At 42.1% G+C, this 12,258-nt stretch overlaps 1 protein-coding gene across 4 annotated transcripts in view; it reads left to right on the top strand.

Moving 5' to 3' along the window:
* The window catches only part of lnx1 (ligand of numb-protein X 1), a 48,429-nt gene extending 36,220 nt beyond the window's left edge, over window positions 1-12,209 (top strand). For all 4 annotated transcript variants that reach the window (XM_046836518.1, XM_046836517.1, XM_046836520.1 and 1 more), the window contains 7 exons: window positions 4,108-4,316; window positions 4,651-5,070; window positions 6,962-7,096; window positions 7,719-7,896; window positions 9,472-9,718; window positions 10,505-10,663; window positions 10,803-12,209. In XM_046836518.1, the coding sequence (XP_046692474.1) occupies window positions 4,108-4,316; window positions 4,651-5,070; window positions 6,962-7,096; window positions 7,719-7,896; window positions 9,472-9,718; window positions 10,505-10,663; window positions 10,803-10,938 (1,484 nt within the window). In that variant the 3' untranslated portion in view covers window positions 10,939-12,209. The remainder of the gene's footprint in view (window positions 1-4,107; window positions 4,317-4,650; window positions 5,071-6,961; window positions 7,097-7,718; window positions 7,897-9,471; window positions 9,719-10,504; window positions 10,664-10,802) is intronic.
* The last annotated feature ends 49 nt before the right edge of the window (window positions 12,210-12,258 follow it).

Raw genomic sequence — 12,258 nt, 5'->3', positions numbered from 1 at the left:
GGTCTCCTAGCTATAGAAAAGCCAAGAGTCCAATAAGCAAAGGCTTGTTTGCCTCTCCTGTGTTGGTGTAATGGTCAGTGAAGTGGTCGCTGCTATCTGACTCACCCGGTTCGATTCCTACCTCTTAGCTTTCCTTTAAATTGTTTAAAAAGTTTTTAAAAAGAATGAAAAAAGGTCTTAAAAATCAGGTTCTTGCAGGAGATCCTGTGGCTCAATTGGAAGAGCTTTACCTCTGGGTTGAGAGGTTGCCGGTTCAAACCCCCGGCCAGGGCTCAAAATTAAGAGTGTGGAAGGTTCCGGTGACCGTAGTAAGGAAGGTGTCAGAAATGGCTGCGAGGAAGGTTGGATGTGGTTTCGGAGGGTTTATCCTGAAGCAGGGGGGCAATATCCGGGCATCTCCCCCCCCCGGTGTCGGAGTAGCTGAAAACAGGGGATTATGAAGCAAAAACGTTCAAAAAAGTATCGACTTAGTTTTGCATATATAGGGAAAAATTCTGCCAAAAACCTATCACCCTCACTTTTTCTGAGGCTGTGAAGCAGCCAGGATTCACAGCCTTTGTTTACACTCAACTACCTCATTGCTCACCAGATACTACTTTCCACACAGCTTACCCAGTGTAGGGACAAGCCAGATTTGAACCAGCAACCTCTGAGCTCAGAGGCAAGGCTTTTATCACAAAGCCATCAAGTACCACAACACACCTTCTTTTTTTGGGGGGTTTATCGTTTGTTTTATGCTTCAAAGCAAGAAATTCAGACCAGACAAAAACACAGAAAGCAGGATTCGAACCCTGAACCCCACCAACAGCGAAATACCAGTCTTAACCCACTGAACCATCGGGAAGGACCGGCTGCGATGATTGTTTAGAGCAGGTCTATCTTTTCTTTCAAACCATCAACACAAGAATATAATGCTAAAGACAGACATAGGAAACAAAACCATGACATGACTAGCAGGGACAAAGCAGGATTCGAACCCTGATTCACGCCATTAGCAAGGCACCAGCATTAACCCACTGAACCATCAGGAAGGACAAGCTGGGAAGCTTATTTAGAGCAGGTCTATCTTTCTTTTTAACCCATCAAAACAAGAATATTAAGATGTAGAAATCAGGAATTTAACCTACCTCATGACTAGCAGACAGAAAGCCAGGTTTGAACCCTGACCACCAACATTAGCAAAGTACCAGCCTTAACCCACTAAGCCATCAGAAAAAAACAGGATGGGAAGCTTGATTAGAGCAGGTCTATCATTCTTTTCAAACCATCAACACAAGAATTTAACGGTAAAGAAAGATGTAGAAAGTGAATACAGATGTAAGTAGCACAAGTTGAACCCACATTGTAAATAGCAGGAGGAAAGCAGGATTTGAACCATGATCCCCACCACCAGCGAGATACCAACCTTAACCCATTGAACCATTGGTGAGGACAGGCTAGGAAGCTTATTTAGAGCAGGTCTATCTTTCTTTTCAACCCATTAAAAACAAAAATATATCACTAAAGAAAGATGTAGGAAGTGAATCCTGATCGTGACTGGCAGGCAGAAAGCAGGATTCGAACCCTGAACCCCACCAAAAGCAAGAAACCTGATTTAACCCACCGAACCATCAGGGAAGACAGGCCTGGAAGGTTGTGTAGAGCAGGTCTATCTACCTTTAAACCGTCAACACAAGAATATAAAGCTAAAGAAAGATTTAGAAGCAGGAACATAACCTACATCGCAACTAGCAGGCAGAAAGCAGGATTCAAACCCTGATCCTCACCATCAGCGAGGCACCAGCCTTAACCCACTGAACCATGGAAGAGATCAGACTGGGAAGCATGTTTAGATGAGGCACAAGCCTTAAACCACTGAGCGACCACTGCTGAAAAGCATGTGTGCTTTTTGGAGGGTTAATTCTTTGTTTCATGCCAGCGCAGTAAGAAAGAAGGCATGTAGGACTGGCTTTGAAACCTTATCACCAGCGTGGACTATATTAAGGACCATGTTCAGGCACAAGCCTTAACCCACTGAGCTACCACAGAAGTGCCTTTTTTTGGTGGAGTTATCTTTCATTAAAGACCAGGAAATCAAGAAATTAATCCAACACAGAAAGGACAGAATTGAAATGTTTTCAGAGGGGACAAGGTCCAGAAGTTTTATTTACCAACACAGCAAACAAACTCTCAAACTCATCCTTGTGGGGATACTGACATTAACCCACTAGGCTATCACATCTATCACATCCATCCATCCATCCATCCATCCATCCATCCATCTATCTATCTATCTATCTATCTATCTATCTATCTATCTATCTATCTATCTATCTATCTATCTATCTATCTATCTATCTATCTATCTATCTATCTATCTATCTATCTATCTATGAAGTGAGGTCCAGTTAACAGCTAAAACAGGTGGAAGTAATAACTACTTTTTACTTAAGTACATGTCAGAGCCAAAACTTCTTTACTTTCACTTAAGTAAAAAAGTGTAATCAGTACTTCAACTTTTACCCGAGTATTTCAAAACATGAGTATCTGTACTTCTACTTAAGTAAAGGATGTGTGTACTTTTGCCACCTCTGATATACAGTGTAAAAATTTTTGAAGCTCCTCGTCTTTTATAATTTTTAAGACACATGTATGTTTCTTTTGTTTCTATGCTACAAACTGGGTAAAAAAAATCAAAAACACACAAGAATAAGAGAATAAGGGAATGACCTGCAGAAATGTTCTGTGGATAGGAGTCCAATTGTGAAATTTTTAACAGAGAAACAGAAGAACATCTGTAATACGAAGAACAGGAGAGGTGTTAGCATACTGCCTCACCCCCACAGTCAAACATCATGGTGGAAACTTACAGTTTTTCTCAGTTGCTTTGAAACATTTCTCAAATCATCCTTAATATTTGCAAATCAGTAAATGCATTTGTTCAAACAATTTATACAAACAGCACAACATATTGGTTTGGATTACAGTAATTGAAAATGCACAAAAGTTTAATTTCTTTTGTACGGCATCTATGAATTTTAGCAGCAAAAATGTATTTATTTGATTGCATTTTTTATTTATATTGATTGCAAGAGACCGGACAGGATTCACACTTTTACTGTACTGTATTTGTGTCCATTCATTTCTTAGTTGTTCTATTTTTAGAATTTATAAATCTTTGTTTTTCTCTGTCTTTATACACTCTTCAATTGAAGGTTCACAAGATTCACCTTTGACCTGTTTTAGAGAACTAGTTGATTATTGGTTGATCTGATGCCATACACTCTCCTTCATTAGTGACATTCAGGATTCATCTGCACAATTCATCAATTCAAGTCACATTTACAAAAAAAAAGTTTAATAGAAATTTTAAATGACAGATGATGACAACTGGTTTAACCATTTTGCATTCAATGACTTATACAATGAACAGATGCCGAGGTGTTTGGGGGGGTTAGGACTATTTAGGTGAAACCAGTATAATATATTTTGATCAACATAAACAACTGATAATGTAGGAAACAGCAGACACTTGTACACAATTGATTAAATGAATGCACCAAAGCATTCGTAATTTGATCAAAGCAACGATTTATTGTTTTTACGGTGTGCACAATTGACGACATGATGTGGAGGTTGAACAAGTAGTTTTGAGAGTCTTGAGTTTTGAGAAAGTGAAAGGAAACATGGCTACCATTCCCATACTTCAACACCATGCAATTCTTTTAAAAAGAAATAGTGAAAATATCTTGAATATGAAAAAATCTGTTCAGAATTTTCTGTTCTATAACAAGATGCCAAATTGGTGGAATATAAAGACTAATTATATACTGTTCATTGTGTATTGAATGAGAAAGTGTGACATTTATGATTTTTCGAGTCAAAATCAACTTGGGCTTTAATATGACGGCAAGAAGATCGGATTAGGATTTAATACAGTAAATTCAGAGATTAGTCAGATATGTCCCACATACACATATCAGACACAATCAGTGTGAACTGAGAATGTTGGAATGTTTGTTAAAACCTAAAATATAACACTGATAAGTAAAATGAGCTTTTGTGCTTTAGTCAGCAAGCTTTCTGCTTAATAACTATGATATTTTTTATCTCTCTCTCTGCAAACAGTTTTTGCTCTGCCTCAGCTTCATCATCTCATTCCTGATGGCGAGGTCACAACGGTTAAGATCACGCGCTCGGACCCCTGTGAGCCGTTGGCCATCACCATTGTGGGAGGAAACGAGACGCCTCTTGTGCGCATCCTTATCCAGGACATCTACAGAGAAGGCGTCATTGCACGTGATGGAAGACTGCTGCCCGGAGACATGATCCTCAAGGTATATATGTGTGAGTGTGTGTGTGTGTGTGTGTGTGTGTGTGTGTGTGTGTGTGTGTGTGTGTGTGTGTGTGTAAATGTAAAAGAGTTGAGTAGGTGGGTGGGTGGTCTAAAAATGACCTCATTGTACAGTAATACAAGCTTGGCATGAATGCACGTGTGTGGCGTCATGTGCACCGCCATCTGTTTGGCAAATGCCTCGTCAATATGGAGTGAGAAAAAAAAAGGCTCTTGTGTTTACGACACTTTCCAAATTCGACTTCTGTGGCTACTTTATTTATTTGAAAAATGGCTTTTTGTTGTATATCCCTCTATCTGTGATTGTCTGTAAATAGGTGAACGGCATCGACATCACCAACGTCCCGCACTGCTACGCCCTTGCGGCCCTGAAGCGTCCCTGCATGCTGCTTAGGCTGACTGTGCTGCGTGAACAGCGCCACCGTTACCGTGCGCACCACCATCACCACCACCACCACCACCACCTCCCTCAGCCGGGCGAGTTGCTGTACCCAGGCTCCGGCGGCAGCGTGAGGGACGACAGTCTGCACGTAGTCCTGCTGAAGAGTGTGCCCGATGAGCAGCTCGGGATCAAACTCGTTCGCCGACCCGACGAGCACGGCGTCTTCGTCTTCCACCTGCTCGAAGGAGGTCTGGCGGCACGAGATGGCCGTCTGCGGATCAATGACCGTGTGCTTGCTATCAACGGCCACGACCTGCGTTACGGAGCTCCCGAGCATGCCGCTCTGCTTATACAGGTGGGCCTGACCTATACCATATACCCTGAGGAAATCTCATCATTTGCTGCAAAAAAATCTCTTGCTTTATGGTGGTATGCATAGATTTCCTCAAACCACAATAGTTTTTTCACTCAGGACTCAGGGCTGATCCTTGATGCAATCCAACCTCCACCAGTCTGTCGTTCCTACTGCACACTTCACTGCCGTCACACTGTCTTAATACATGTTCTGCACCACCCTCACATACTTCTCTGACACACCTGACTTCCTCATACAATACCACAAGTCCTCTCTTGGCACTCTGTTGTACACTTTCTCTAAACTCACACATACAATGCAACTCCTTCTGACCTTCTCTATACTTCTCCATCAACATCCTCAAAGCAAATAAGGCATCTGTGGTGCTCTTCCTCGGCATGAAACCATACTGTTGCTCACAGACGGTCACCTCTTCTCTCAGCCTGGCTTCCACTACTCTTTCCCATAACTTCACTGATCAACTTAATTCCCCTGTAGTTACTGCAGGTCTGCACATCTCCCTTATGCTTAAAGATCGGTTCCAGCACACTCCTTCTCAATTCCTCAGGCATCCCCTCAACTGCCAAAATCCTGTTAGACATTCTGGTTAAAAACTCCACTGCCATCTCTCCTAAACATCTCCATGCTTCTACCGGTATGTCATCTGGTCCAACCGACTTTCCACACTTCATCCTCTTAATTGCCGCACTCACTTCCTCCTTACTAATCCTATCGTCTTCCCGCTTCACCATCTCCACACCATCCAACCTCTCTTTCTCAATTTTCCTCGTTCATCAGCTGCTCAAAATACTGCCTCCATCTTCTCAACACACTCTCCTCACTAGTCAACACATTTCCATATTCATCCTTTATTGCTCTAACTTGCAGCACATCCTTCCCAGCTCGGTCCCTCTGCCTGGCCAATCGGTATAAATAAAAACATATAATACTAATTATTTGTAATTAAAATATAATGTATAATAAATTGTCATGTCCACTGTCTTTGAGTGAGAGTGTTGCTAGAATCAGTGGTTCAGGTGGCAAACATAGACAAGCAGATAAATCAGTAACAGTAGAACGAAGACTCAGGCAGAACATTATGACCAGCTGCCTAATATTGTGTTAGTTCCCCCTTTTGCTGCCTAAACAGTTGTGATCCGTCAAACATTAAAAGCATGAACTTTTCAAGCAGTTTAAGCTACAGGAGCTCGTCTGTTGGATCGGACCACACGGTCCAGCCTTTGCTCGGCAGCCCATGACGCAGCATTTTACTTGCTTCTAACATCAACTTTGAGGATAATAATGAATGTCATTATATCATGTTTGATCAGTGAATAATGATATATAACCATCACCCATTGATGTGTGTTACCTTTGTGAATCAAGTTTTTCTTGACAAGCCAAACATACATTATAGAAACAAAAGTATTGGGACACGTGACTTCTCCAGCTACATGTGGTTCCCTCAAAATCTGAGGCTTACAATTATATAGGATGTTTTTAAATGTGATAGTATTACATTTTCCCTTCACTTGAATTAGGACCCCAAACCTGTTTCAGCAGGACAATCCTCCTGTGCATAAAGTCCATGAAGACATACATTACATGAGTTTGAGTGGAAGATCTTTAGTGGCTGCTACAGATTTATAAACTCCATTAAACACCTCTGGGATGAATGTGAACACTGACTGCACCCCAGGTCTTCTCACCTCACCTACTTCAGTACTTGACTTTACTAATACTCTTGTCTCTGAATGAGCACAAATCTCCACAAAATCTCGTGGAACATCTTCCCAGAAGAGTTTAGGTTACTAGAACATGGGATTAAATGTGGAAAGGGATGTTCACCATGCTGCGAACAAGTTAGTAACACTGTGTGTTATGTGTTTAGGCGAGTGCTGAGCGAGTGCACTTCATTGTGTCGAGACAAACTCACGTACCCGCCCCGGATATACTCCAGGAGGCACCGTGGAACATGGAGGGACCTCCACCCTACTCCGCTGTGGATGTTGAGCAATCGCTGGTGGTAAGAATAAACCTACACACACACATGCTACTCATCTTTCCACACAAACGGCTTTGTGATTGACGTGTCTGCAAGCTGGAGAAAATGTTTTTATCTCCATCAGAGTGGATTTTCTGCTCTAATTGAGACAGCGTTATCTGAGGAAACTGGTCTTCCCTTGTCCTAATAATACTCGAAAAATCACAGCTTTCCACTTGTTATTCTCTCACTCTTTCACTTCCCACATCATGTTTCTCTCACCTCGCTTTAACACTCCCAGAATACCCTCATTTGTTCCTTCTGTTTTACTCGCAAACAGCTTCAGCCGCAGAAAAAAAAACAGATTCGAGTCACATGACCCACGCTTTCAGACTAAACATCAGTGACTTTGTATCAAACGTCTTTATTAAGTTAGCACTTAGGTGCTGTGTTTGTTTCTTTTGGCTGTGCTCCAAGTCTGGGCTTTGGCAGCAGTCGCTGATATCGCAGGCCCTGGGAGAAATAGCTAGCTCATTCATAACTAGCTTAAACACGCTCGAAAGTCAGATGGTGTCCGAGAAGTGTGTGCTTAGCGAATTACTCATCAACATGTTATACTTGCACACACATTCACATACTCACTCTGTGGGGTCCTCTTTGTTAGGACTTGTGCCAAAAGCTGGGGTGTTGTGAGAAGACGGTGACTCTGGCTAAGGAACCTAACGAGTCCCTGGGCATGACTGTAGCAGGAGGAATGAACAGCCGCGGCTGGGACCTGCCCGTCTACGTCACCAATGTCGACCCCAACGGCGTGGTGGCCCGTGAAGGCTCCATCTGCAAAGGTGGGTGACTATCGTAGCATTTACGATCTAGCTTCCAGGGGGCACACTAAGCAAATAATTCACCCTAAATGTAACTTTTCTGAAGCAAGAAATAATCCACGCTGATATATGAAGGGAGGCGTGATTCCACGGCTAATTTCCTGGTTAGTGCTATAACTTTCATTACAGGCAAAACGTTTAAAAAAAAAGTTTCGCATGCCAGGCAAACGTAGCAGCGTATATGCGGTATGATACGTTGGGACGCTGCAAGAATGTATCCCTCCTTGTTAGATGCCATTCTCCTGCGAGCGAGTTCACTTGTCTTTTTGTTAGAGCGCATTATTTATTTATGTTTTAAATCGTTTCATATGGCTCCGCCCACACTGCCACATGTAAACATATATACCGTAAATTGCACTGTTTTGCTAAATTAGTTAGATAGTTGATTGCTAGAACAATCATCTATCTGCAAAAATCCATACCGATAGTTTTCTGCCTTCGGCGTTGCTGGAGCAGCTCAATTATATGCTTATTTATGAATGAGTATGTTCCTATTTATATCACATTTTCCTGATTTAGTACTGTTTGTTTTATCTTTAGTTTTGTAGTTAAGTTCAGTACTATTTTACATGGAGTGTTACATTTGTTTGTTTTTAATACTCGGTATACAATTTAATCGGTTTATTCATCGATTATCGACGGGTACGATCCAACCATGCTATCTGCATCAGTAAAATCCACTACCGGTCATCCTCTAGTCTTGATTTACGATATTTTCAATTACGACGCCAAGTTACGATGGATTCATCGGAACACATCTTCCCCTTGGTAATTTGGGGACTGCTTGTATTTACAAAAGGCACTTGGATTTCAGACTTATCTCCACCCCCGTCTTGTTATTGGTTAATCCTTTCAGTTTATTGCAATCTTTCCCACCTCTTTTCAATTCCACCCTCAAGTAGTTTTTCTAATGAACCCCTGTTGTATCTACTTTTCGTGGGCATATTTATTTGCATCTTGTTTCAAATTGCTACACCCACCAGGACAAATATCAAGAAAAAAAAGCTTTCCTTTGAGTATTAGCTGTACGGTCTTTGTGCTGACTCAGCTTTATTTGGCTTGAAAGCTGAGACCAGATCAGAGGACTGAGAGATCAATGAGCGTGTCCAACGTCCCACCTGTCATCAAGGTGACCCACTGATCAGACACACACCTTAGAGCACACGTAAGCTTTGTAACAAAACAAAAACGCACCTGCTTATGCATATGCATTAGGATCATTAGATCTGCAGATTTATGCACTGCTCCAAAACACATCAAGAGGAATACAAACCATGAAAGTGCGATCATACAACTGACCAGGAGTGTGAGTTTGAAGGCTGAAATGGGTCATCTAGTCCAGAAAAAAGTGTTAGACTTTAATTAAGAGCGACCCTTCCATCTCATCGCCTCAAGGTGCCATATGGCAGATCTGTACACTGAGTCTTCATGTTTAAAGCACCACTGTTACACATAAATGTCTCCCAGGAGGATTGAAAGCTTTCAAAGATGACCTTGAGTGCCATGTTAACTCCCCTGTGTCTTTTCCTCCACCAGGTGATATCCTGTTGAACGTGAACGGTGTGGACTTGACCGGGGTGACTCGGAGCGAGGCGGTGGCAAACCTGAAGAACACCTCCTCCCCGGTAGTGTTGCACGTGCTGGAAATGAGACCACCAGACATGAGCTCTGTGGACTGCATGCCCCCCGCCGTGTCCTCGCCGAACTCGCCTGGAGACGTCAAAATGCCCCTTCCCAATGACGATTACTCACCTCTGTGGGTCTCCTGGCTTCAAGTGCCCAGGTAAAGAGCGACAGAACAGTGCAATTGTAGCTCCCCAGCACGTAACCATTGTATTTTGAAAACTATAACGATTTTGGTGCAAATGTTATTGCAAGAAAAAAAGTTACATTACAGTATTCCTCTACTGTCTATATTCCCCCTCTTATCTCCGTCCTCCATCTGCTCCGCTTCCTTCGGAGGGAGGCGGGAATTTGTCATGAATAATAATTTGTCCTGACCAAAAAAAAAAGACGGAGTTTGTATTTGCAACTTCTAGAACATTCATTCAGAACGGGTTCGAAAGAATGTAAAGCCATGTTGCTTCCTGCTCAGGCTGTACGAGTTTTGAAGGTCTCAGAGGTGGAAGAGGCCATCTTTTATTGCGATTATTTATACAGCGAAGGTTTTCAGCCATATGGGGCTCCTCCCCAAACTGTTCCCACAAAGTTGAAGGCACGCAATTGTATAGGACGTCTTTAGATACGGTACGCTGTGAACGCTGACTGCACCCCAGTCTTCCTCACCTCACTAAACACCTTACTAAACACCCTTGTGGCTGAATGAATCTCGACAAATCTCCACAAGCACACTCCAAAATCTAGTGGAACATCTTTCCAGAAAAGAGAAGGATATAACAGCAAATGGGGATTAAATGTAAATAGGGTGTTCAAAACTATTTAAAAAATATATAATATATATATATATATATATATATATATATATATATATATATATATATATATATATATATACTGTAAAAATCTATGTGCAGACGGTGCGATCAGATTAAATGTTTGTCTCCCGCAGACACCTGTATAGCTGTAAGGACATCGCGTTGCGCAGGAGCACATCGGGGAGTTTGGGCTTCAGTATCGTAGGAGGTCAAGAGGAGCTCAACTGCAATCAGTCCTTCTTCATCCGCTCCATCGTGGAGGGAACGCCAGCGTACAATGACGGCAGGATACGGTACGCAAAATCATACACAATCAGCTTTCTAGTTGTTATATAGAGATATAGTGACATAGAACTTCTTTATTCAGAAAAAAAATGGATGGATAGTATAGAAGGATGAGGGTTAAACAAGAATCTGTTGTTCTTTCTCAAGGTGTGGAGACATCCTGCTGGAGGTGAACGGAAAGAGCACATGGGGAATGACTCACACAGCTCTAGTGCGCCTGCTAAAGGAACTGCGTGGCCGTATCACCCTCACCATCGTCTCCTGGCCTGGCAGCCTGCTATAGACCCGTGTTGCATAGGGGAGGGGCTTATTACAATGACCCTGTGTTGGAGGATGGAGCATCACACAGTCCCTGCCCACGTTGAATGGGCTTTTGGACACGGACTTCCAAGTCGTATGAAAATGGACCGGCGCCGTATGAGGTGGTTCAAGGTGCTTTGTACTTTGGTCCTGGTACCATAGACTAACATGGACCTCAGAAGCTTGAAGGTGGGGCATATAAGACTCTTCACATGAGGACTCACCAAAAGTTGAGAGATGATCCAGTGTGTAGGTGATTCCGGTTGAAACCCTCCCTGTGATACTATCGCCATAATTCCATTGGCTGCCTGTGCACTCGATTAGCCACACCCCCACATCCCCTCCGGTCCCCCGCCTTCGCCTCCAGCAGGCCACATACGCAAAGAGGTGCGTCTCTTTTTACCTTCGGCTGAGAGATCGCACATGATGACGGGAAGAGGCGATGTGTGAAACAGTGTATATAAAATACTCCTCCTTGGGCAATGTGCAAACATATTTTATAAGCGTGTAGCGGATTCCTGGTGGAACGGAAAGGACTTCTGGGAATGGGTCGAGGTTCGAAGCTAATGTTTGCCAACTCGGCTAGTTTCGATCTTAGGACAACGCATTCGAGATGCGAACGCACATTTCTTTCCTCTTCATGTTAGTGTGTATTTCTTTTTTTGGAGGGTGGGGATGGAATGAGAGGGGGAGAAGAATTCAAGCGTTCATACTGTGGCGAATGTTCCTTTCATTTATTTGTTTACTTCTCTTTCTTCCTATGGCCTTTTTGAATATTGGCTTCGCTTTGTTCGTTCGACAGTAATGCGTTTTCTTTTCTCCAGCCACTGGAGAGACTAGGGTTTGTTTTGGGTTTTTTTTGTTTATATGTTGGTATGTTTCAGATGCTGTTGCAGAGAAAATATATATCTTTGAGTATTATGAAAAAAAGAAGAGAAAAAAAAGAAATTATGAAAATAATATTGTTCATAACGGTCTTTTAAAAAGGATTTTATATATATATATATATATATATATATATATATATATATATATATATATATATATATATATATATATATATATAAAATGCGCTTTTAATAATGAGAGTTTGGCGGCCTTGTTGATTTTGTGTTTCTAGACGTGAGACTCGGAAAAGATGGCACGTCATTGTAGAAAAGCCGTGTGGTCGAATGTCTCATGCTATGTCTTGTGTAGCATTCTGTATCTTATGATACTTTTGGTTAAATCAATAAAAATGATTCTATAAGGAAACCAGTGTCACAGACAGTGTGTGTGTGTGCTAATAGTGTTTGGTAAAATT

This window comes from Silurus meridionalis, chromosome 23 (genome assembly GCF_014805685.1).
Source record: "Silurus meridionalis isolate SWU-2019-XX chromosome 23, ASM1480568v1, whole genome shotgun sequence".
Lineage (NCBI taxonomy): Eukaryota > Metazoa > Chordata > Actinopteri > Siluriformes > Siluridae > Silurus > Silurus meridionalis.
The sequence above is the reverse complement of the archived record's forward strand: the minus strand, read 5'-3'. Positions and strand labels throughout refer to the sequence as shown.